At 39.2% G+C, this 26689-nt stretch overlaps 2 protein-coding genes across 4 annotated transcripts in view; both read left to right on the top strand.

The window, feature by feature from the left end:
• Nucleotides 1-1284: 1284 nt before the first annotated feature.
• On the top strand, nt 1285-20511 carry LOC133853654 (serine/threonine-protein phosphatase PP1). Of its 2 annotated transcripts, none has more exons than XM_062289652.1 (4): nt 1285-1848; nt 17895-18454; nt 19100-19264; nt 20061-20511. In XM_062289652.1, exons 1-4 carry the CDS (start codon nt 1671-1673, stop codon nt 20073-20075), a joined length of 918 nt encoding a protein of 305 aa, XP_062145636.1. In that variant the 5' UTR covers nt 1285-1670; the 3' UTR covers nt 20076-20511. The 2 variants fall into 2 exon arrangements, with proteins under 2 accessions (XP_062145636.1, XP_062145635.1); XM_062289651.1 differs by having other exon boundaries at nt 19100-19312.
• A 4383-nt stretch (nt 20512-24894) lies between these two features.
• The window catches only part of LOC133854221 (E4 SUMO-protein ligase PIAL2-like), a 31175-nt gene continuing 29380 nt past the window's right edge, over nt 24895-26689 (top strand). The window contains exon 1 of one of the 2 annotated variants that reach the window (XM_062290308.1): nt 24895-25162. In XM_062290308.1, the coding sequence (XP_062146292.1) occupies nt 25014-25162 (149 nt within the window). In that variant the 5' untranslated portion in view covers nt 24895-25013. The remainder of the gene's footprint in view (nt 25163-26689) is intronic. The other variant, XM_062290309.1, reaches the window with a different exon arrangement.

Here is a 26689-nt window from a genome sequence, read left to right as displayed (position 1 = left end):
ATGCGGATCCGAATGTAATTATTAATAATATTTATATTTATATTTTTATAATGCGGTTATTATTTTTAAGTACATGTATTCGTATAATGTGATTACTATTTGTATCTGCATGTTTATTGTGGTTATTATTTGCCATCCGCATATGAGATAATGAGCGTTTTGAATTACTATCTAAATGAATATGCAATATTAAATAATTCGGTTATTACTATATATAATATTAAATTAATTAAAATTTCATTTGTTACATAATTTACGATTATCAAGCATAGATAATCACTATCTCATAGAATAATCAAAATTTGGATTACCCAAATAAAAGAAAAAAACAAAAAAAGTAAATACTAAATATAGTGAGATATTACTTTGAGATGATAGTAAAAAAAAAAAACCTAACATAACAAAGCTCTTAAACTTACCAAATTCAAAATGACATAGTTTTAGTGAATTTAATTATATATATAAAGGGAATGCGGATACAGTTATTAACTGCATCTGCATACCCAAAAACCGCTATCTGCATATATGAAAAATGGGTTTTGATATCTGTATCCGCATATACAGATAGCGGATAGCAGATGCCAACGGTTATTATTCGCCCCCATTTTCAACCCTACTCAACTGGATGGAAGGAAATGTTGACTGACTTTGGGTGCGTTTGATATTACGGTTTCATAGACAAAAAATTTGATTTTAAACCAAATATAAAAAATAAATTGTTTGAAAATACGTTTTTAAAATGTAAAAAACTATTTTTTTAAATCGCAAGCAAGTGATGCTTATTTAAAAACGCAGAATTATTAATAATTTGGACAAATAATATATATATATATATATATATATATATATATATATATATATATATATATATATATATATATATATAAAATTCATTTGTTTGATCAGGTTTTACCTATAAATAGAATTAGTGACAATTTGAATAGCAAATTATTGGAAATTCGGTCAAACTTATAAAATCATTTTACGACGGAAATCATTTTACGTCGAAACAAACAGAGCATAAATAAAAAATTTGAAAAGCGAAAAGTGAATAATTTAAAAAAAAGTCTATTTAAAAACCTATATATTTCTAACATGTTATTAAATAAATATTAACTTCTTATCTGCTACGTACTAATGACACGTGGAATAAAAACTTCCTCTCAACCAATTTGAAAAAAAGCAAGTTCAGATATATTCATGACGTCATGATTGCAAAGGAAGTTAAAATCAGTTCACCAGGACTCAAGCCACAGTCGCACGTGCGAGGGCCAAGACTTCCAGATGAGGTTTACACAATTCCACGTACGCATATTTAGGGCTTTAGCTTCTTGACCCGACGCCCCTCCATTACTGTTACATTCTCTTTTAACTCCGTCAAGCGGGAAACGGCGGCCAACCTCCGCTGACCCAAACCTAATCAAACGCCTCGGCGGTTGCTGGAATCGTTATCGTTTTCGCCGTTATATGTCACGTGAAAGTGTTTTCAGTATTATTCTCTCTCTCTTTTTGCTTTAACATAAAGCCCCGTTTCGCCGTCGGAGTCGGATCTTTCTCGCCGACCCGTTGGGCTCAGAGAGAGAAAGAAAGTTAGGGTTTGGTTTTGTCATTCTGTTTGGGCGTTTCTCTTTTGTTCTTTGTGAGGTTGAGTTGTTTCGAGACGGTTTTTTATGGAGGCGGCTTTGCTTGACGAGGTAATACGGCGGCTGACGGCGGCGAAGGTCGGCCGGACGACGAAGCAGGTGCATCTTTCGGAGGCGGAAATCCGGCAGCTCTGCGTTGTGTCTAAGGAGATCTTTCTCAACCAGCCTAACCTTCTCGAGCTCGAAGCTCCGATGAAGATTTGTGGTAAATATTGAAAATTAGTGTTATGTACAGTTTTTTCTTTTAATCGTTTCTGTGCTCGTTTGTGGTTGAGTTCTCTGAGATTCGAGTCAGTGAATGGTTGCTTAATTTTTTTTTTTTGAAAGAAAACTTTATAGAACCAAACACCAGAAACAACATCCCACCAGAAACTGGTATAATCTACACACAAGGGAAAGAAGACCACAAAAGCCCCTCTAAACCCTTACATCAAAACACAAAACAAAAGAACTTCACAAACAGCCAGGGCAAAATACAAGCCCGAAACACAAAGCCTAACAAGGCTGTAGAACACCAAACACCAACTAACCAACAGAACTACTACACATGGGGGAGATTCCACAGCTGAGCAAGTTAAAGATTCTCCCTCGTCTTCTTGTAATTCCCCTTCACCAAAATACGAGCTCTAACCTCCCATTTAATCCTTGACAGAAGAGCTTCCTCAGAAATAACGTTACTGCCATGCAGAGTAGCGTTCCTCTGCTTCCACAGATTATAGACAGCAGCTCCTGAGCATAGGATACGCAGTCTGGTTTTGAAACAATCTCTCCTCAACTCAGAAATACACCAGTGAGCAATATCTTCCCACGTCTCCAAATGGTGTCCCTCCAAACAAAGATCCAATAGAATTCTCCAAATGCGTTTGCCGAAACCACATTGGAAGAAAAGATGATCTCTATTTTCAATTCTACCCCGGCAAAAAAGACATAGGCAATCTCCCAAATAACCCTATCTACACATCCTTTCTTTGGTGATTAATGCATCTTTGAACACCAACCATAAAAGAAAGGAGTGCCGAGGAATAGCAACCGTATGCCACACCACTTTCCACCATTCCACCCGAGGTTCCTTTTTCCTTAAAGAGTCCCGTGTATTTGCACATATATACCTTCATGTCCTGCTACTCCACACAAGAAGGTCATTTTCTCCAATTGCTACCTCCGGGAGCTTGCTCTGCAACTCCAGTAGACTCTTCAATCTAGCATACGGCTAGAACCAATCACCATTCCGAATAACAATTGATAATTTGGCCCCAATCGAGTTCCCTGCATCATACACAGCTCTATGGCCATACTTATCCAGGAGACACCCATCCGAATGCCAAACATCCAGCCAAAGAAAAATTCTACTTCCATCTCCCACTTTAAATTTCAAAAATCTTTTAGCTACCACTCTAAGCTTGATGATTTGCTTCCAACTGCATGAACAAGATTGAGGAATCGGGATTTGCCAAAAGCTCATCCCCCTCAACCAATTCTCATTCACCCAAGCCACCAACAAATAGAACTGACTTGAGCAAAAAGATTCCAAATGTGCCTCAGCATAGCCGATTGATTTCACACCTCTAGCCTCTTAAGCCCCAAGCTTCCTTCCTTCTTTGGAATACACACTTTCTCCCAAGAGACCTTAGCCTTGGCTTGTTCATATCCTTACCACACCACAGGAACTGGTTTAGCTTCTGTTCTAGTAGCTGAATCATAGCCTTAGGAAGAATGAAGATATTAGACCAGAAAACTTGAAGGCTGAAAAGGACAGAAGAAATCAACTGCAATCTACTAGCAAAAGACAAATGTTTAGACACCAAGAGTCTATCCGTGAGGTAAATTTGGCCTCAAGACCCTCACAATCTGCAGCAATGAGTCTTTTCATGATTAGGGGAGCTCCCAAGTATCTAACTGGGAGACTACCCTCTGTCATCTTCAAGATATCCAACAAATCCTTCTTATCATCACCAGAAATTCCAGAGCAGAAAAAAGAATTCTTAGCTGGATTAGCCTTCAGCCCGGACAACTCCTCAAACTCAGAAAGAACACCTTGAATAACCCGAATGGATTCTGAAGTAGTAGCTGAAACAATAAGGAGATCATCTGCGAAGCATAAATGAGTAAGGCCTAAGGATTGGCATTTAGGATGAAAGCCAAACCTCGGGTTATTTGCAGCAGACTCATCCAACAATAAGGAAAGCACTTCCATAGCAATAACAAAGAGATAAGGAGAGATAGGGTCTCCTTGTTTAAGTCCCTTCTTTCCCGGAAAATAGCCCACTAATGAACCATTTAGGGCAATGGTGATTTGGGGACTTGATATACATTCTCTAACCCAATTAACAAATCTCAAAGGAGCCCCAAAACAGCTCAGACAATGCAGGATAAAAGCCCAACTAACTGAGTCATAGGCGGAATGAAGCTAGCTTATATAATATACCTGCAGCTAGCCAGCAAGGGAGGAAGCACCCATATAGGGGGCAGCGACTGCAGTCATCGGGCACAGCTAGGTGATCCAGCGATACCCAGGGGCTTACAGCACCTGGGCCCCGCAAGGGCCGCTAGGCCCTGAAGGGGAGATACCGGTAGCGCTGGTATATTATATAAGATAGTGGCCACTAGCTTTGTGATAATCACTCACTATCTCTTGAGCAAGAAGTATGTTTTCAGCAATACTATTAGGGATAAAAGCCCCTTGATTAAGGCAAATAATATCCTCAAGCCCCGGCCTCAATCTGTTAGCTAGGATTTTAGTTATACACTTGTAGACCACACTACAACAGGAAATGGGTCTATACATAGTCACCCATGGAAGAAGGATTCTTCTTCATAGGAACAAGTGTAATGATTGTAGCATTAGTTTCCTTTAGAAAACTCTCTGAATTGAAGAATTCTAGCACTGCCTCAACAACATTCTCACTAACAACCTCCCAAGCCTTATGATAGAACCCTGAATTGAACGTGTTTGAGAGCAAATTTATGTGAGTTTATGATGGAAAATGATCAGTCACTATTTGTGAGTGGGTATTAGGGTTAAAACTTCGGTTTCCTGGAAAGGCTGAATATGTTTGGTAGTAACGTGGGGTTTGTTTATGAGACACATTAGGTTACAAAGGAAGAAGTCTTTGCAAAGGGGCATTTGCTAATTGTATAATGAGATACTGAATAAGAATATTTACTAGGGAAGTATAGAGGTGTGGGATTTGTTATTGGAGGTTATTAAAATGTTTTATGTGAGTGAATAATGTTTTTCATTGGCAAAATTTGTCATATTTTGCATACTGTACAGAAGCTGGTAGAAGTAAAAGAGCGAGCTCTTTATATGTTTAATATGATGATTGTAATGTGTAAGATCAATGTAAAAAGATGATACTCGATACTAGTTACTAGTTGGCAAGTTGAGTGCCTCATGTAGAATTGCTATAACTAGTCTGTATTTGCCTTGCAACCACTGGATTTGACTATTTGATTTGCATCGATGTGTGTATATGGTCCAAGCCCTAGATCAAAGTTTTTTTTATTATGTCCGGTTGGCATATCATTTTGGGAAGGATAAGAGATTAAAGAAAAGATGTGAATACACAATTACGAATTTTTTTATAAGAAAGGAAATGTTAAAGACAAATATTTAAGGATTTGAGTGCCCTATAAAGTGGAAAATGGAGAATACCTTGTTTGCACGATGTAGATCGTTTTATTTTATTATGTGGCTGTCGGCATCCACTCTTCTTTGACTTCATAAGTATCTTTTAAAATACATTTTTTGGATCCACCAAAAGTGGTTGGCTTTTTGGAGGGGGGAGGATATGGTTTGAGTCTCGGGGTTTTGTGGGCTGGTTTTGTAGGGGTTTCCTTTTGTTTGGGTTTTTTGGGTGTTTTTCCCCTTCCCCTCTTTTTCCTTTTTTGGTGTCCTTTTGTATACTTCTTGTATGCTTAGGGGCGCCTTTACGCTTTTTATAAAATTCTTTACTTATCAAAAAAAAGATATGGTTTGAGTCTCCATGGCCACAATGTCAAGGAAACGAGAGTCATGTTGGTGAGGGACTAAGAAACTTCACTCACGAAAAAGAAAATGAGTCTCACAATTGCCTATGCGTGACAACAACTGAGTCACACTGTTATTGATTTTGACAAAGGAGTCACATCTCACAATGGAAAAAAAAAAACAAAGCAAAACTTCTCTTATTCATCGTAGAATGATAACATCACTTTATAAAGAGCATTATTGTTCTACTAGGTCTCTGGCCCTAGCTAACTTCCTAAAAGGATAAAAGATCAACATAATAGAGCACATCTATCCATTATAGCCTAAAGAGTAGGGGTTATTTTGATAGCTGATAGGTTAAAGGAAAACTAGTAGTGCCGATAAGCCTGTGTAGCCTGTGCATGAAACAAGGCATTTATTGCTAATATAACACCCTGTCAATTCTCCCATGCCAGAAAAAGGCTCACCTTTGCTGATTTGATGGCAATGTACCACTCATAAGTCGGGGGTAAGGGGTTGGATTTCTTCGGTCTGGAGCTAGGTGCAATCAGACATAGGACAATGTTTCCATTTAACAAAGAATTTTCGGTAGTCACCACACCGAGTAGAGATGATACGATCATCCAAATATCTTCAATTTTCTAGGACTTGGAGAGGTCATTGGAGGATACTTTAACTTCTTTCTTTCATATTTTGTATATTTGGGCTGTGGCTTTTGTGTCTCTATTGTCGCTTAGTTTTGTCTATTTTCTTGCTTATTTTTTCTCTTTCTAGTTAGGTGTTTCATTTTGTATACTTTCGGTGTACTTAGGGCGCCTTACACTTTTAATAAGACTGATTATTACTTATAAAAAAAAATATCTTCAATCTGCTTGCGAGGTTTCATGCTTGTGGGTAGTTTAACAGCTAGTTTTGGAGAAGAGGCTTCTTGTAATTGGCCGTGATATGCAGTCAAGTCTTCAACATTAAAGACCGCTCTAAGGTGCATGTTGGTGGGTAAATCCAACAGATACACATTGGGGCCTAGTCATCGTAGAACTTGGAATGATACTGTATTGCGGGAATGCATTTTTTGATAGGTTCCCCGAGGAAAATAGTTAGGCTTGAGGTGTACCATGACAAATTCACCCACTTGGAATTCCACATGTCGTTGATGGGCATCAACAGGCGTCTTGTATTGTGCATTGTTGGTTGCAACTCGATGTTGTATATCAACATGAATGTCTTGGATGTGTCTTGCAAAATCTTTATCTTGTTCACTACATCGCGCAGGCAATGGGAGAGTAACCAAATCAATTGGTTGCCGGGGCTTGAGCCCCATTGCAACTTCAAAGGGAGTACGTCCTATGGATCGATTTGCTAAACTATTGTATGCAAAACTCGACTTGTGGAAGGATAAGGTCCCATGTAGAAATGTTTTGGAATCTGTTTGTGGATGGAAATCATGGAACGCTCTAGAATATTTTATTTTTGGTCTTCCGTTGGGGGCCCCTTTTAAGGCTAAGTCCTGTTGGGATGAGTTAGTAGGTAAGATTGAGAGGCGGTTGCCTAGCTGGAAGCGGTTGTATCTATCGAAGGGTGGTAGGGTTACTCTTATAAAGAGTACTCTCTCCAATCTTCCTACGTACTTCCTCTCCCTTTTCCCTATTCCCTATTCCCTCCAGTGTCGCTAGTCATATAGAGAAGTTGCATCGAGATTTCTTGTGGGGTGGCATAGGCGAAGAATTCAAATATCACTTGGTTAGTTGGTCCAAGGTTTGTTCTCCTATCTCTGAAGGTGGTTTGGGCATCCGGAACTTGAGGATTTTCAATAAGGCGCTTTTAGGGAAGTGGTTGTGGCGTTATGCTTATGAGAGAGAGGCTTTGTGGAAATCTGTTGTGGATGCAAAGTATGGTTCTACTTGGGTTGGTTGGTGTTCCTTAGACCCCCTCTGGGTCTCACGGAGTGGGGATTTGGAAGAACATTAGGAAGGGGTGGAGCTTGTTTTGTAGCTATACCAGACTTATCTTGGGAAATGGGTCCAGGATCCGTTTTTGGGATGATGTGTGGTGTGGGGAGACGTCCCTCAAGGAAGCTTTTCCAGTTTTGTATGACATAGCTTGTGTCAAGGATGCTCGCGTGGCAGACCAGTTGGTAGTGGTTAGCGGGTCCTATCAGTGGGACGTCAGATTTTTTCGAGTGGTCCACGACTGGGAGGTGGACGTCATGGCTTCCTTCTTCTCTTTATTGTACTCCTCCAGAGTTGTTCATGATGGGGGAGACCGGCTCTGGTGGTCTCTTTCTCACAAAGGGTCTTTTGATGTTAATTCTTTCTATAAGGCTCTTGCTTGCAAAGATGCTATCCTTTTTCCCTGGAAAAGCATTTGGCGGACCAAGGCTCCTTTGAAAGTGGCCTTCCTCGCTTGGACGACAGCGCTTGGGAAAATCCTTACCTTGGACAATCTCAGAAAGAAGCGTGTCATTGTGATTGATAGATGTTGCATGTGCAAAATGAACGGGGAGACTGTGGATCACCTTCTTCTTCATTGCGAGGTTGCACGCGCTCTTTGGTATGCCATCCTTAGTCGCTTCAGTCTGTCTTGGGTTATGCCTCTTCGGGTGATAGACCTATTCGCCTGCTGGTGGACGGGTGGACGTTCTCGGAGTGCGGTCGTGTGGAAAATGGTTCCTTGTTGCTTCTGGAGGGAACGCAACGATAGACAGTTTGAGGACAAAGAAAGAACCATAGAGGAGCTCATTTCCTTTTTTCTTCATTCTTTGTACTCTTGGACAGCTGCGTATCTCGCACCTCTAGTGATTAGCTATAACGATTTCCTTGTTTTGTTTTCTTCTTCTTCTTAATTGCCTTTCTTGTATACCCCCTGTGTACTTGATTGTGCTTTGCCTTTTTTTATAAAACCTCTCTTACTTATCAAAAAAAATATATTTTATTTTTGTACCCAACTTTGCCCATAATGTTTTCCAGAAATAACTGACAAACTTGACATCCCGGTCATAAATGATAGTCTTCGGCATCCCATGTAAGCGCACAGCTCCTTCAACAAAAAGATTGGCCAACCATGGAGCGTCGAAGGTCTTGGTACGTAGTATGAAATGAGGCACTTTTGAAAATCAATTGACTATCACAAATATGGAGTTGTTACCTCGTATGGTCTTAGGCAGGCCAAGGATGAAGTCCATGCTCAAATCTTCCCAAGGAGTGTGTGGAACTAGTAGAATAGAGTACAACCCCGAGTATTGCTTCTTTCCCTTGGCCAATTGACACATGCGACACTGCTTGATAATGCGAGCAACATCTTGCTTAAGGCTCGGCCAGAAGAACCTATCCTCCATCAGCGCGATGCTTGTGTCACGGCCAAAGTGTCCAGCCAGCCCTCCCACGTGTAGTTCCTAGACAATGTCTTTCCTTTAGGACATATTGGGCTAACATAGTCCATTTTGACTCCACAGAAATAAAGGAGCATATAGTACAATTTTATAATCAATTGTATTCTACTCATAAAAAAAAAAATCATCAAGTATGAGAGCCTAAGGGCAGGTTGGTGATCTAAGGAGATAATGGGGACATTTGGAGTGGGAGTTTGGAAATTTATAAGAAGGGGGTATGAAACATTTTCCAAATTTTTTAAATATGAGGTGGGTAATGGGTCAAATGTGAGTTTTTGGCTTGATGTGTGGTGTGGGGATGTAACTTTGAAGATATCTTATCCGGATTTGTTTAGTATTGCATGTAGCAAGGATGCGTGGGTGGCAGATAACATGCAAGTACGAGAGGGGAATATACATTGGAATGTTATATAGCTTGCTTTTTTCTAGTTTTGCAGTTTTCTTGAACTTGTGTTTGTATTTTTCTCATGATTAGGGGTTTCTCTTGTATATACTTCCTATGTACCAAGATTGTGCTCGTCTGCGCTTTTTATTGAAATTGATTTACTTATAAAAAAAAGTCAATTTCCATGGAAAAGAAACCCTTCATGAATGATGTAGTGTGGATGTGTAGATGATTTTTCTATCGTCAGGTCTGCAACAATAGGGCCGAAATCTTTCTCTCTAGTATACTATGATTTCACCTCTTCAAATCCCACCATGTTAGTTGATAATATAGTGAGTAATTGCGACCGACTGCTCAAAGCATTCGTTACTTTATTTTAAGACCTTGATTCATGTTTGAGGACAAAAGAAAATTGGAGTACAACTATCCACTGTGCATGCTGAGCATTGAGTTTCCTTTGGGAATTGATATTTCAAGAGTCATGGTTTGTGAACAACACAAACTCACAATGGATTAAATAGTGACTTTAATGCGTCAAGGTCTGATCGAGTGTATATTCCAAATCATAAGTCGAATATCTCTTTTAGGCATTGCTGAGTTTTTCGCAAAAAAAAATCCATGTGGTGTCCTTCCTGACACACAAGTCCTTCGATACCTAAGTGTGAAACATCACAGGAAACTTCAAATACCTTGTCGAAATTAGGTAAACAGAGTATTGATGCATGATTCATCTTGTGCTTGATTTCTTCAAAAGCGTGATTGGCAGCTTGGGTTCCCCACATAAATAGGCCACTTTTAGTGCATTCCGTAATTTGGGGCAAAATGGCACCAAAACTTTTGATAAACCTTTGATATAATGGGGATAATCCTTGAAAACTACGGACTTCATGAATGTTGGTGGGCACAAGCTGTTCAAGTATGGCCTTAATTTTCTTTGGATCAGCTTCTACTCCTTGGGTTGAAACCACAAAGCCCAAAAATGTGAATTTGGGTTGAGCAAACAAGCATTTCTTCAAATTGATATACAATTTTTCGACTTGTAGAACGTGGAGGACTTGATGGAGGTGGTGGGTTTGTTCATCGTCACTGCTGCTATAAATTAAGACGCTGTCGAAATAAACAATGACGAACCGTCCAATGTAGGGTTGAAGAATTTGAGTCATGACCCTCATGAAAGTGTTTGGGGCTTTAGTGAGCCCATTTGGCATAAGAAGCCACTCATTGCCTAGGCGTATGTGGATTTGATGATATTTGCTTTGTAGATCAAGTTTCGAGAATATAATGATACATGCTTGGCATAACAAGCATGTCGTCTAGTTGGGGAATTGGGAATTGATATTTAACAGTGATTTTGTTGATTGCTTTACTATTATTACACATACGCAAACTTCCATCTTTCTTTGATGTTAGCAGTGCAGCCGTGCAGGTACGATGTAGGGGCTAAGGCTTTCGTGAATGAAGCCTTTATCGAGCAATTCTTGGACTTGCTGTTGAAGTTCTTGATGCTCTCGTGAACTCATCCTGTAGGTGGGTGGGTTAGGTAATGAAGCACCAGGAATTAAATCAATGGTGTGGATATTGCACATGGGTGGTAATTGTTCCGGTGCAAGGTTCGAAAAATCTGACAGCACATTTTGAATATCAGAGCTAAGGTTTACACTAAGGTCAGATTTTACAGGCCACATAACCAATGCATGGATGAAGCCCTGTTCATGGCTTTCTTGTCCAAAATGTCTCATGATTGATATGTGAGCTTCAGAACTAGAATCAGACTTGTTGAATTTGTGAATCTTCATAGGCTTTACAACAAGTTTTTTGGCCCTCATATGAAAAGGAGTAGGTATTGGTGAATCCATCATATTGCACTTGCCTGTAATATAATCATGGTCTACCCAAAAGGATATGGCAAGCCTTCATGGGTATGACATCACACCAACCTAAGTCCTTATATGTTATCCCCAATAAAAATGAAATGAGGCAACAATGCTTAACAGAAATGGAGGTATCGTCTACTGAGATCAAGTTTAGGATGTCTCTCCAACTTAAGCTTCAATTTTTCCATAATATCTCGAGACACTATGTTTATCCCACTTCTGTTGTGATAAGGTTTAAAGCGTTATTGTTGAATTCAATGTTGGTATGAAAGATATTGGTCCGCAACCAATTCTCTTACCCATCTTCTTGTTTTTGACCCGTTAAAATTCTCCTTACTACACAAAAGAAGCAACCCAAACACCCAACAACACCAAGAATTGGTTTTTGGGGCTTTTCTTTGTTTTTGGGTTTTCCTTTGTTTTTGTGGGCTAGCTGAGTTGTTCCTCTGTATACTTCCTGTATACTTAGGGCGCTTTACGCTTTTTTAAATAAAATCTTCTTACTTATCAAAAAAAAAAATTCTCCTTACTACACATAGGTAGGTTGGATCCTTGCAATTGCTCTTCACAAGGGTTTTTGAGCTGTCCACTTGATTCGCCCACAGTCGGTCACATGCTCACTGCTTGGATCTTCTTCAGCAGGCACAATGTGCTCATCATTGATTAGAGCGAACTTTTGATCCTTTGTAGGGCATATAATGGCATATTGTCCCTTCTCCCATGCTTATAAAATTCGTCTTTGCGCCTATCCTATTTGTTGTTAGCCACACTCTTTCCCTGTCAATCCTCCTAATCTGGCACTTCGTTGGGAATTGTATTATGGTCAGAAAACACATCTCCTCTGGTGACTGGTTTACTTCTTGGAACTACTACATTAGTTCTTCTAGGTGTATTTGCTAGACCTTGAATGGTACTAGGATTCCGGGCTGGTGTGGTTCTCCGATTGTTCTACCATCGGTCTTGCTTTTCAATCCACAACTCCATTTGATATGCCTCATCCATGCTTACCAATTTAACAATGATTAATTCCTTTCTGATATCTGTACTCAACTCCACCTGATAACGCATAATTGTTTGCCAATCAGTTTCAGTAATTTGATTTCTAATAGAGAGTTCATGGAACTTTTATAATTATCGGTAAACGAATTGCCTCGTTGATGCGGCAGTAGTTCCTCAAAAATAGCCTCTTGTCAACATGGAGATATTTCTTGAGCTTCAGATTCATTTCCTCCTAGTCCAATATTGGTGGTTGATGTAGCCGGTAGAGTTGTTCTTCCACACTATGCCACCACACTCAGGCTTGCCCCTTTAGGTTCATTTTCACAAAGTGAACTTTGTGGTCATTGGTAATTCCAAATCAATCAAAATAAAGATCCCATAACACTAACCAATCGTTGAAGGCATAGGGATAGAAGTTTCCTAAGAAATTGGAGAACATCGATGCGCACTCTCTTGGTACCTTCATCCATTTGTTTAGTGTCCATCAATGCGGTCTAAGAGATGCTGGAAATTTGCTCCTCCCAAAGGTCTTCATTTCGATGGAAAACATGGGGTGGAGGGGGAGGACCCGGGACGACAAAGGTCTGTTACTTCTTGTGCCAGTTTCTTCAGGACTAGGTGCCTCTCTATTCATACCATTATTTTGTTCTTCTTCAGTTTGGCTAACTTGGTTTTCCGGTTTCGAATTGGCATAGATTTGGTTCCATATGGTGTCAAGGCGCTAGGTTAGGCTTTATACTTGGTTAACGACTTCAAGTAAGAGGTTGTCACACTAGGATTGTGATAATTGGCCAGGACATAAGACTTGCCACTCCAAGTACTCGTGTTCACTGATGTATGTGTTATTTTGCTTGGTTCAAAAGGACCTATTTGCTTTGACACCAATTTTGGTGTAAGACCAAATGGGAACAAAGAAACTTCATGCACAAAGAAAACAATAATAATGCAAAAGTTCTCTTATTTCATCATAAAATGATGACATCACTCTATATAAGAGCATTATTGTTCTACTAGGTCTCTAACCATAGATAACTAGCTAAAAGGAGAAAAGATTAACATAACAGAGCACATATATCCATTATAGCCTAAAGAATAGGAATTATTTAGATAGCTGATAGGTTAAAGGATAATTGGTAGTGCTGATAAGGCTTTGTGGCATGTGCATGAAACAAGGCATTTATTGCTGATATAACACATCATGTGTTCCTTAATCCCTCCCATCGGCTTCTTACCACTATGCCTTTAATGGGGCTAGTTAGGCTACGGTTTGACCCGTCTTGAAGAGTACTTGTGGATCCCTTGCATTGTGGACCTGGCTAGGCCCCTCTTGACTAGTGGCAAGCGGGTAAGGTGCTATTATGATTACACCTAGGTAGGGAATTCCAATTTTTGGTTGCCCCTCCTTACGCTTTTTGCTTAGAAAAAAATAAAATCGTTTTTAGGAGTGTTTCCTCGCCTAACTATATGTTCATATTGTGTGAAGATAGCCTTCGTCTATTGAGCCTTTTGAGACGTATGGGGTGGGTTTATCGAAGAACATTAGAAGGTGTTTGGGATGTTCTCTAGCCATATCGTATTTGAGGTGGGAAATGACACCAAGGTTAATTTCTGGCATGATCTATGGTGTGGGGATATTGCTCTTAAGGACGCTTTTTCTGATAAGTCTTAAGGACGCCTTTTCAGATTTATTTGGCATTGCGTGTGCAAAAGATGCTTTTGTTGTGGCACACTTTGAGTTCTCGAGTGGCTCCACTCAGTAGAATGTAAGCTTTGTTAGAGCAGCTCATGATTGTGAGATGTATATCTTTGCCTCTTTCTTCAAGGTGTTGTATTCAGCTATAGTGAGACGGGAAGGTTAACACAAGCTTTGGTGGGTCCCCTCCAAAAGAGGTTTGTTCGTTGTTAGATCCTTCTATAGTGTCTTGGTTCGCAATGATGGCTTACATTTCCCTTGGAAGAGTGTTTGGTGGATTAAGGTTCCTTTGAGGGCGGCCTTTTTTGCTTGGTCGGCAAGCATAGGAAAGATCTTTACCATGGATAATCTAGGAAACAACACATCATTGTGATTGATAAATGTTGTATGTGTAAAAGGAACCGGGAGTCTATGGGCCATCTTCTTCTCCATTGTAAGGTGGCTGGTGCATTATGGGATGTCTTCTTTAGTCAATTTGGGTTGTCTTGGGTTATACCTAGACGAGTAGTTGACTTATATGCATGTTGGTGAACTGCTCGGAGCGCTCAAAGTGCTACTGTGTAGAAGATGGTACCTTCTTCTTGTGGTATCTATAGATGGAAACGAATGATAGAAGTTTTGATGATGGTGAGAAAACTTTGGAGGACCTTTTTGTATCTTTGGACAGTAGCTTTTGTTTATCATTTGGTGATTAGTTACCACGATTTTTCTTGCTCTCTTCTCTCTTAGTTAGTTGTTCTCTCATCTATACTTCATGTGTACTTGGGGGTGTTTTACGCTTTTAATTATATCTCGATTACTTGTAAAAAAAAAAAAAAAAAGGTGTCTTCATTAAGTCTTCGACATTTGGGCATCCGCCTCTATGCTATATGTGCAAAAGAAGTATACTCTTAAGCTCTTCCAGCTTGTGCTACACCTGTATCTTTAGGTGCTAAGCTATACCTAATAGTCTTCTAACAATACGTTAGTAGGTTACGAGATCAAAGAAAATAGCTGATTTCCTTACCTTGATCCCTCACACCTGTTCCTTTGGAAGGAGGGACTATCCTCTTAAGGGGGTGATTGATGATTACTTCTAACTTTAATGGGCAGACATTAAGGTTGATGTAACCATTGGGAGGGCCATAATATTGTCCTTATGTGCTTGTCTGAGTTTTGGTCAAGGCTTCTGGGAGTGGAGATTCATTTTGTAGTGAGGAAGCCTGGAGGGCCTTGTTGGGCTTTTGATTGGTTTGTGACACTTTAGGTACTCTAAAGTACCAAATATAGTATTGGCCTTTGCCAATTTGCTAGGTGCTAGTGGAGACAAATTGTATTGGTTGGTTTGGCCCTTGGTATGGACGGGTGTTTGGGAGCTTCCTGAAGGCTTATAAGGTAGACTAGGATTAGTAGACCCTTTTAGATTTTCTTTAGGATTGTTTGGCCCTTGGTAAAGAATGGGTTTGGTTTGAAGTTGTTTGGCTTGCTTGATCTTTTAGGACCCCTATCTTCGTGGAGTGATCCTTGGGTTCTCCGAACGCATTATATGTTTTTTTTTTTGTTTAAGTAGCAAAATTCATTAAAAAGCGCAAAGGTACAACCCATGTACACAAGGAGTATACAAGAGAGAAGCCTAGTTAGTAGCGGGGAAGAGATCTAAGAACACATGAAAGGTCAAAAAACTAAAATCTGAGGTAGCAACCCACAGGAAGTCTCTTAAAGAATAAAGTCTTTAATTCCACTAGTCCTCTCATGGTCCTCAAAGTTATGATTGTTTCTTTCCCTCCATAGATACCACATAAGGCAAGGCGGAATCATCTTTCAAACTGTCAAGCTGAAACCTACCTCTTGGCGCTCTCTAACAAGCAAAGAGATTTACTACCCTTCTAGGCATAACCCAAGCCAGCCCTACACTGCTGAAGATAGCATTCCAAAGAGCACTTGCGAACTCACAGTGGAGTAGAGGACAGTCCACCAACTCCCTAGTTTTCTTACATATGCAACACCATTCAATCACAATGATATTTGTTTCCTTGGACCGTCTATGGTGAAGATCTTTTTTGAGGTGGCCGACGAAGCAAAGAAAGCAACTCTGAAGGAAGCCTTAATTGCCTAAACAGACTTCAGATGCAAGCTTTAATTGCCTAAATAGACTTTAGATGATAAAAAAAATATCAATGCTCATATCAAAATAGCATTGGTAGCGCATCGTGTGCTTTGCTAGGTAAACATCAATTCAATAAGGTCTTGACACTAATATAAAGCAGTTCATTTATGAGAGTTGCAATTAGGGGTGGGCACGGGGCGGGTCGGGGTGGTTTTCCGCCCTTTTTTGCCCTGCCCCGCACCCCTGCGGGTTGGGTAAATTGGACCCGTGACCCTCATTTTATAAGTAGTATCTGTGCGGTGCAGGTATTAGGGGGGGGGGGGGGTGTGTGGGGACGTGCGGGGCGTGGGAGCACGGGTTTGCAGGGCGGGTTAAATTGATTCCGTGAAGCTTTGCCTCTAATCCTCCAAAAATACCTGCAAACCCAAACAATAAACACAATAAACCACCAGCAAAACAATAAACCACTAGAAAATAAAACGAAGATTGAAGAGTCCAAAGTCTAAACCCTAGAAATTACCAAAATGAAGAAAGAAGGGACTGAGGAGGCGAAGATCAGTGTGACTGAGTTAGGGTTTTGGACTTTGGACTTTGGTGAAGCCGGAAGGTTGAAGAAGATGAAGAAGCGAAGATCAGTGTGAAGAGAGGAGAAAAATGAAGAGAAGGCTGAAGGGGAGGCTGGGCGAAGTCTCTGGAACGGGAAGAAGAGAAGAAAAAATAAGAGGGGGGGTCATGGGTCTGTGCGGCACTAGGGTAATAAGAAGCCTAGGGTGTTTTTTTTTTAATCATGCGGGGCGGGGCCTCGATTTTTTTTTTTCAACATCCCGCCCCGTAAACCGCACCGCACCGTACGGTTTAATGAAAAATCAACCGGGATCTGAATTTTATATGCGGTTTTCACCTGATTGCAGGGCAGGTTCCTCAGGGTGGGGCGGGTCGTGCGGGTTCTACACACCCCTAGTTGCAATAAGGATGTTGTTGACAGCATCCTTGTTCAACATTTAATAAATTTAGTTTTGCGGAAAATTATTGGTAGCTCATTTTGTAATTTATTCAAGATGTGAAGTGTTTACCATCTGCATGAATGGTTGGGTTTACACCACCTTTGCCAGATACCAAGCTCATCATTGCAACTCTTCCCATTTCCATTGGAATGAACCACTTAGGGTTGCTCCAATTTTATGGGACTTATTGTTTTATACTATCTGCTGTTCTTTTTTACTTCTTTCTGTGGGTAACATACAACATATTTGTGTGATGCCTGCTAGGGACTATTCACAAGTCCAAGCAGGTTAAGCCAGGTGTTGATGAATCTTCTGGCTGGCCTTATTAATAATTGAACTTGAATTTTAGGTTTACCAGATTTTTTTGTGGTTGGTGAGTCCAGCTCTGCAACAAGTGAAACTGTTTGGTGAAGACTCAAGCTTGTTCACAAACTCGATCAAATTGAGCTTAGTTCTGGCCAGATCATTAAACAAATGTGCTCAGGTTCTAGACTTGAAATCAACTAATTAATAGAAGTAACCTGAATGAGCTGCATTACAGCATGATTGACTACTTTCTGCTTGCAAATGGAGTTTGGGATAGAAGTTTGGTTGGTTTTTGGATGTATGTATTTGTGTCATGATTCATCCAGCATCTCAATGATCATTTATGGATGGTATTTGGTCTGTCATGGTGGGGAAGGGAGTTGCAAAGTAATGCTAGTACTTTGGATGTTTCTTCGATTAGATGGGTCCAAATTGCCTCTTTGCTTAACATGATTGTGTGTGAGCTGTTTGTAGGCAATTTTGATATGGAAATGCATTGTCGCATATTTAGTGTCATAATGTTCTGTTTCCCAAATTGCTTTGCAGGAGATGTTCACGGTCAGTTTTCAGATCTTTTACGGTTGTTCGAGTATGGTGGGTATCCTCCCGAAGCAAATTATTTATTCCTAGGTGACTATGTTGATCGTGGTAAGCAGAGCATAGAGACGATATGCCTTCTCCTTGCATACAAGATCAAATACAAAGAGAACTTCTTTCTTCTCAGGGGCAACCATGAATCTGCATCCATCAATCGAATATATGGGTTCTATGATGAGTGCAAGAAGAGGTTTAGTGTTCGTGTTTGGAAAATATTTACTGACTGCTTTAACTGTCTGCCGGTGGCTGCTCTTATAGAGGGGAAGATCCTTTGCATGCATGGTGGATTGTCTCCTGATTTGAAAAACTTGGATCAGATAAGGAATATTGCCCGCCCTGTTGATGTACCAGAACAGGGCCTTCTCTGTGATCTGTTGTGGGCTGATCCTGATAAAGATGTGGAAGGCTGGGGAGAGAATGATCGGGGTGTCTCATATACATTTGGGGCTGACAAGGTTGCTGAGTTCCTTCAGAGACATGATCTTGACCTCATCTGCCGAGCTCACCAGGTGATACAACATTTTAATCAATTTTTGACTGAATTGGACGCACATGCACGTGAGCATACAGGCTTTTTACAAATCATCCATATCATCCTCATGTTAATGTGTCTGGTGATATGGACAAGGACATGCTTACTGAAAATGTAACAAAGGATGTCATTCTTAGGTGGGAATGAATGGTGAAAGAGGCTTTGAATTGCCACCCTGAGGTTAAGGTTGAGTTTGGTTATTGACATTGATGGACGATGGTTATGGTTATACTGAAATAATTTTATTTGATATTTGCATAAAGTTACATATGTAAGTAAAGATGTAATAAGAGATATAGATGAAGGTAGTTACAACTTAAGACCGTGTTTGTTGGGGTGAGGAGATGAACTAGGTTACCCAGTTAACAATTGTGTTTACTTAGGTTACTTTTTTTTGTTTGTTGGGTGTACAACCATACGACAATGTTTTGTTTTTGCCTGTAATATGGTAGCTTAGCGTACCATACTTACAGGGTAGGCTGGTTTTTGCAGACTCTAGGCTTTCTCTGAAACAGTATACTTTTATTTGCAAATTGTTTAATGCCTGAAAATATTTCTGCTAAAGAACTAGGATATCCTTTCTCCTGTTTGTATCACCTGTTTACCATTTTTGGATGATCAGGTTGTGGAAGATGGATATGAATTTTTTGCAAAGCGGCAGCTGGTAACCGTATTTTCAGCACCAAATTACTGTGGCGAGTTTGATAATGCTGGTGCAATGATGAGCGTGGATGATACCTTGACATGTTCCTTCCAGATTCTCAAATCTTCTGAGAAGAAAGGAAAGGTTGGATTTGGCAACATGATGTTGAGACCTGGAACTCCACCTCATAAGGTGAAGAAGCCCTAGGAAAGATTAAAAAAAAATAAAAAAAAATGAAGGCATAAAACCTCTAGATTCATAAACAGTAAGGAAAAGAAACAAAGACTCAGTGGCTATACAACTGATAAATTGACCTCTACAGACTATTAGAACCTCCACTCTTAAGTTTGCATGCTTGGTAGGCTATCAAGGCTATTAATCATCATGCTAGTGATAGTTTAATGGCCCTGATAATTGAGTTGTAGTAGAAGTATAGTGTCTTATCCATTTAGGGTATTCATCCTTGGATATCTACCCAGATTAATTGGCTCCGAATGGATTGTCTAAGCCATTGGGTTATTGGGTTTAAGGTGTGAATTGACTGTTTGAATTAAAAGTTCAAGTAGTAGAGATAATTTCATTCTGCTGAATTATTGGGCAATGACTGTTCAAAGAGGCAGCATTGTTTAGATCGGGTGTGCTTTTTGCATAGATTAGTGCCATACATGTAATGAACTTGTACCATAGTCCTTCATAAATTTGAGGCGATGATTTTACCTTCCATTCAAAGCAATATTACACGGTGCAACCGTTTTCCGAATGTCCTTTTTCTAGGTATGTAACACGGCTTGATCATTTGGACAACTTCATTTGCTAAATAGGGCCAAAATGGTGGAATGATAAACCTGGCCTTTGAGTCCTGTTGATTGTTTTGAAGTGCGTTTCTATTCAGTTCTGTGAAGCTTAATGAATCTTAACCTGCTGCCTTTACTTTTTTCAGGGCGGGAAGGGTTAATTGATTCGCACAAGCGCCAGTTAATCCAAAGAGCAAAAAATTGAGTAATTCCCTTGTCCATCTCAAAGCTGTTTTCTGCTGAATCATTTTTATACTGCATGGCCTGTTTCAATCAGTACTTTTCTGGCACTAGAGAAATGTGAAAGCACAAAGCAACTCCAACACACTGTCAAAAGAGCTGAGAAACCTTTGCAGCTGCAACTTGGGGAGTTCTTTTTTCGTAAATTAGGAAGTCTGACTTCATGATGTTGAAATTTACCTCCAACCTTTTTTTTTGCAATACTTAACGTGTACTGTTTTATGCAATTGGGTTAAGCTCTCAATATGAGATAGATACTATGCTTTCATGTTAGCTCGTCACTACTGCATGATTGTATTATTGATCCTGTGATTCCTATCCACCATCTTGGAGGTTTTATATATTTACCTTCCTGAATTTATTTCCTCTGGTTAGAAAATTTAGATTTGTTCTTTTCACTGATATGTGATGCAATCTAGAAGCTGTTGCTTTGCTTCTTAACATGTTAGGAGTTTGATTAAGGGGTTGTCCTTTGCTTCTGATAATGTTTGTTCAAGAAGCTCGAAGACCTCACCCGTTCAATCGAATCCGGCCAAAACTGATTAAAATCGGTCATTGTCCTTCCAAGTTAGTTTGGCTCTTAATTTGGTAGAAATTGTAAGTTTCAGTAGGGTCGGTAGGGGATTAGTTTAATAGTCATCTTTCGATCACACCCGACGACATCTTCTCCATGTGTATATGTTGTGTGAATATGTTATCACGTCAACATTAGATATAACAAAATAAAATTTTGATCATAAAATGACTTTATCTTAATATAAACACTCATTTTTACAAAGATAAAAACAAAGTAGAACTCTAAGCCTGAATGGCCGGGATTTGGTGACGGTGGCCGGACGTCCTCGGATTCTATTTTACACCGTTGGTGATTTTTTTGTAATATTTTTCGGAGGAAAATGTTTTAATTCGAAACAAACGGGGTATTAATGAATACTTAACTTGGGGTATTAATGAATACTTAACTTCTCAAAATGAACATAAAATTGTTACCTACGTTTATCTCATCTAAATGCCATATTTTTTGTAATGTCCCTCTTCAAGAACAAAAAATGACAAAATTACCCTATATTGTAACACTCAGGAAAAATAAACCTAAGAAAAAAAAATAGAAAATTGGATAAAATAGGATAAGAATATGTGGACTCTGTGTGGAGCTAGGGATGTTATGACTAGACACGGAGTAAGTCAAAACCTAAAGGTTAATTATGAAAAAAGACCATGAAAAAAGATAAAAAGAACCATGAATAGGGGGGAGAAGAAACCTTAGCTGTCTTTAAATAAAATAAGTGTTCTCTAGAAAAACGGGAGAGAACAACTTAGCATAGGATTTTAGAAAAAGGAAAATGATGGATTTAGAGGTCCAAAATGCGCTCATTGAGAACAGCCGGTGACTACAACGTGTGTGCCAAAAAGAGCTTTTCAGGATTAGGGTCTTACACGCCATTCCGACACTCGTAGCGTACGTTACGCTCGATTTACTAACACGTGTGCGATATCACCTGATCAACAAGTTACGGTAGTGCACGCCTGAGGAAGATAGGACAAAATGGAATGAAACGTGAGATCAAAGAGGCTTGGAAAATTTTAGATCAGACCGTCTCGGTTGAAAAAAGAATATGGGCAATACCTCGCGGCATCATCAAACTGCTTGGTGTCAGGCGATCAACAGTCCAAAGCAAATCACGTGGTGAAGATATTGAATCATATATATCTTGACGGTCGGTGTGCAGAGGTGCTAGCAAACTAAATGCTTCAGGAGGTATTAAATCTAAACCCTCACTTTTGATATGGTATAGAAGTTATATGGCGCCCTTATAATGCCCATAAAACGTGGTATATATGCAAATAGTTTATTTTATAGGAATTATATTGTTAATATTGTAATATTATTCTGAGCTGCGGTAGGATAGATGTTTTGAAGTTATTATCCTAAAAATGTACAAAATGGGCTTGTATGCACTTTGGAAACCCACGTTATCATACCATTGTACTGCCCAAATTTTGTTAGAATGCAAAGAGCATGTAAAGTTAGAGCTTTTGCAAAAACTAGGTTATTGTTCATAAGCTTAAATTTTGAAACTTTCAAGAGGAAAGTATTGGATTTTAGAATTGATCCTATGAAGAGAATTAACGGATTAAAATGATAAAAACAAAGTAAAAATTAGTTTTTTGCGTTGATGTGCTCAATTCTACACATCATTGGTCGAACATCTATCGACCAGGTTAGCTTTAGAGAGCTTCGGTCGATAGCCAGTTGAATTTCGTTCGACCGGGCTAAGAAATAAAATTAGATTTGAGATCTAAGATCCTCGATCGAAGCCCAATCGAAAACTGTTCGACTGAGGGAGCCACAAAGAGTTCCGTTTGATTATGTATTGATTTACGATGTTTTATATTAACGTGTTAGAAATTGTTTTACTTCGTAGTATGGAATGTGGGGTATTATACATTGTAAATAAAATGAAAAGAAAAATATGAGATTTAATTATTTGTATACACAAATTGATAGGCTTCATTTGCAACCATCTATGACTTTAAAAACAAACACTTTTGGGAAAACCCTACTTTTGAGATAATAAATCAAAGTTTGAGAAATTTTCAAAGGAGAAAAAGGGGGCACACATCTTACAACATGGTCATAATGTTTTATATTTGGTGAGCCATGGACTCACACGTTCACCTATAAAATTAGGATAATTATACAAATGTCGTCGTAGAGGCCGTAGACAAAGACTTGTATAAGTGTATATACTTTGTCGATGAGGTTAGTAGGAAGCCTCGTCTTATAAGAGGGCTGAATTTGTATAAGTTAATTAAAGTTCTTTGTATGCCAACATGACACCTTGAGTTGTATAATTGATTATAGGTTTTAAAGTTGTCACGAGGATATATTTGTTATTATATATAAATGTGTTTTAAATAGTAGCTTTGGGTGAGTATATGGTTTCAAAAATCAAAAAGAAAAATTTTAACGCACAATAATTTTTGCTAAATACGTAGTAACGTCATGTGAAAAATCAGACATTTTCCATTTATGGCTTGTTTTAAAAGGCGAAGCGTTACATCCATAAGATAAAAAATGATTTAGCTTTTAATGAATTTTGTATCTTTATGGTGAGTATTTATTTATTTATTTTTGAAATTTTGTGTCGTGGAAGGGGAATATTGCAACGTGATACATGAGAGAGAATCAGACATAAGATTTGAAGAATATTTTTTGAATAACATCAACACAATAATAAAAAGAATCACACAAAATATTTAAAAATTAATTTTAAAATAATATATTTTTATTTGTTTGCTTTTCTTTTCAATTCAATATTTTTGAGGTGTAATGCTACTTATCACCCCACATCAATTTTAGGGAAATTTGAGAAATGATCCCTACACTCATTTCTTACAACAGCCCCACAACAAACTGACGTGGCTGGTAATATTTTATTATTTTTTTTGTTTTATTTTCTTTTTATAAAAAAATAATAAAATATTACCGGCAACGTCAGCTTGTTGTGGGGCTGCTGTGAGAAATGAGTGTAGGGATCATTCTTCGGGAAAAATATAGGGGACAAGTAGCATTACTTAAAGGAGAGCTTCTACACATTCTCCTCTCATCCCTCCCTTATCACCCTTTTATAATAAAAAAATTGATTTTTTATTAAAAAGTTGTCTCTGATATCACATCAGAGACAACTTTTTAATAAAAATCAATTTTTTTTAAGGAAAAGAGGGTGATAAGGGGAGGATGAGGAGAGGATCTTTATGGTGCGTTTGGGTATTGAATTTTGAGAATTAGAATTGAATTCTAATTTTATTTACAAATATCGAGGTAAAAAATTGTGTTTGGATGTTGAATTTTGAGATTGAAAAATATTATATTTTAATGGTAAGAAATGATTGGAAGTTTAAAAAGTTGTGTATAATGATTGGTATTTTGAAAAGTTGTGTAAAATAATAATTTAAATAATAATTATTTATTATATATTGATTATTTAATTAAAAAATAAATAAATAATTTTTTTTTAAAAAAATTAAAATTAAAATTAAAAAATATATATATATATATGCAGGGGTGGCGCGCGGCCACCCCCATTGCCTGGGGGTGGCCGCGCGCCACCCCCGGAGGTGGTCGTGGGAGGCCGCGCGGCCACCCACAGTGGTCGGGGGTGACCGCGCGGCCACCCCTGCTGGTCGGAGGTGACCGCGCGGCCACCCCCGCTGGTCGGGGGAGGCCACGCAGCCACCATTTGCTTTTTTTTAATTTTATTTTTTTATTGAAATTTGTATTATTTTATTATTTAAATGTGGGACCCACACGTTTTTTTGAGGGAAAATGTTAGATTTACAACATCAATACAACAACTGTACAACAATCCCTTACATGAGGATAGGTCCCACATACTAGAACCCACCCTCATGTGAGTGGTTGTTGTACTGTTGTTGTATTGGTGTTGTACAAGAATCAATTCCCTTTTTTGAGACAAGTTGTCCTGCGCGTGGGTCCCAGCCATTAAACAGGTTGTCAGCTTTGAATTGGTGTAAAATTCGGGTCAAAATTCAGGTTTTGGGCGGGTTTTAGAAAAAACCTGAAAAGAATATTTATTTGTTTCCAAATCGAAACACACCATAGCATTTCCCTATTTAAAGTGTCCGACATTTTGTACGGATGGACGGCGGATTGCACGTGCCGGGAACTAGGCGGGACGGCGGATTGCAAGTGTCATATATAAAAAAGAAGAACAGAAGATTCATGAATAACGAGCACCAGGAAAATTTAAACGCTCCGCCAAAATTATAGAAAGTAAAGGGAGCGAAACCAGAGAGAGAGAGAGAGAGAGAGGGAGGGAGAGTGGCCAAAGCGAATGAATAAAGGGGCGGTCGGCCCAAAATCCTCGTCGCTCTTGAACTTGTACCGAATCTCCAACGTGGCCGAGCGATTGGCCAGGCTCCTCCAACGCGGCAACCGTGCCGACGACCCGGAGGTCTTCAAGCTCTTCTTGTCCCTTGCCAGGTATTTATGAGAGTACGAACATTTTTTTCGGTGTACGTATTTGAAGCGTAAATGTTCTCTGTTTGGAAATTCGTTTGAGCTTTTCGCCGATGGGTTTGGGCGAATCTGGTGTTGAGAGTTGGATGTGTGAATGCCTAGTTAGTTTATTAGGCCTTGTTTGGTTGCACAGGAAATATGGTAGTCAGTGGATTCGGATTATTTTACCTTGTAGCTTTTGTTGATGATGTTTGTTTGAATGAAGTTGGTGGTTGATTCAATACGTGAAATGGTTGTTTTGGTTGTGTGTGTGTGGGTTGGGTGGGTGGGTGGGAGTTCAGCAACCAACCAGAGTGCTAAACCCTGTATGCATATGTATATGCGTGTTTTTTTTTTTTTTTTGGGGGGGGGGGGGGGGTTCAGAAGCAGATTCAGATTGAGGATGTGTGCGGAAGATGATATTGTATCTTGGTTCACACTTATTAACAAAAAAAAAAAATGTATCTTGGTGTGTGACGAAGGGGCTTGGCTTGGACGCAAGTTAAGGACGGTTGTGGCAAAAGACAAAGGGAGAAGAAAAGGTTAGGGTTGGGAGATGAATCTAAATGCCCTTTGGGGGGGGGGGGGGGGGGGGGGGGGGGTTGTGTTACTTGGATCGAAATGGACTGGATTCCTGACCCCCAGTACCAAACCCATCTGGCCGGTAACCGACCGCTGCCTGTTATGGGCCAGCGTGAAGCAGGTTGGGTAGGTGAGGAGTAATTTGCTCACCCTTACTCACATATAGGAGCTGATCTAATTGATTCTCTTTCTTCCATTTCTTACTCTTTTGATTTACAAAGATCTTCCCCATGCCCATAGAAAGCTCAAATGGAGGGCAACGATCTGAAACTACAAATAATAAAAAAAAAACCAAACCTCCTTGTGAGGAGAAGTGGAGCATAGGAAGAGAATTAATATTGCTTCATTGTGTGGTACAATGGTAAAAGTCTCAGACAGTTGGTCACAAGTGTTCGAGTTTGATTCTTGAGGGTTGCCACTTCATAAAATAAATGGTAAGGGTGGGACCACTTCTAACTCTTCCCTCGAGAACCCCACATTGGTAGGACCAACACTAGTTTATGACCTTTCTTATCTAGATTAGTCAATCCCAAATGAAAATTTTTTAAGGAAGCACACTGAAAGAAATTTTCTTCTGGTGCTTTAGAATTTTGATAGTGTCAATGAATATAATCTAGTTCAAAATGTTCCTTTGTTTTTTGTTTTGATGGGTTGTCCAATTTTTTTAAACCATACTAGGATACCTTCCATTGGGAGCAGATTTATTAAAATGATGCTGAATTGATTGTTTAATTGATTTTGCTTCCACCAAAGAGTCATTAGGCCTGATTTTGGAAGAACAAGATTTTGCTTGATTTTTTGAAATGTTGAAGGGATCACCATGACATTGAATTCAAGTAAAAATCTCCAACTACATATTCTGATCCCAAAAAAATATAGGTTTGAGGGGACATATAGCAATGAATGAAAATTTAATCAGAGAGATGATAG

Source organism: Alnus glutinosa, chromosome 13, assembly GCF_958979055.1.
Source record: "Alnus glutinosa chromosome 13, dhAlnGlut1.1, whole genome shotgun sequence".
Lineage (NCBI taxonomy): Eukaryota > Viridiplantae > Streptophyta > Magnoliopsida > Fagales > Betulaceae > Alnus > Alnus glutinosa.
This window is presented reverse-complemented; position numbering and strand designations above follow the sequence as displayed.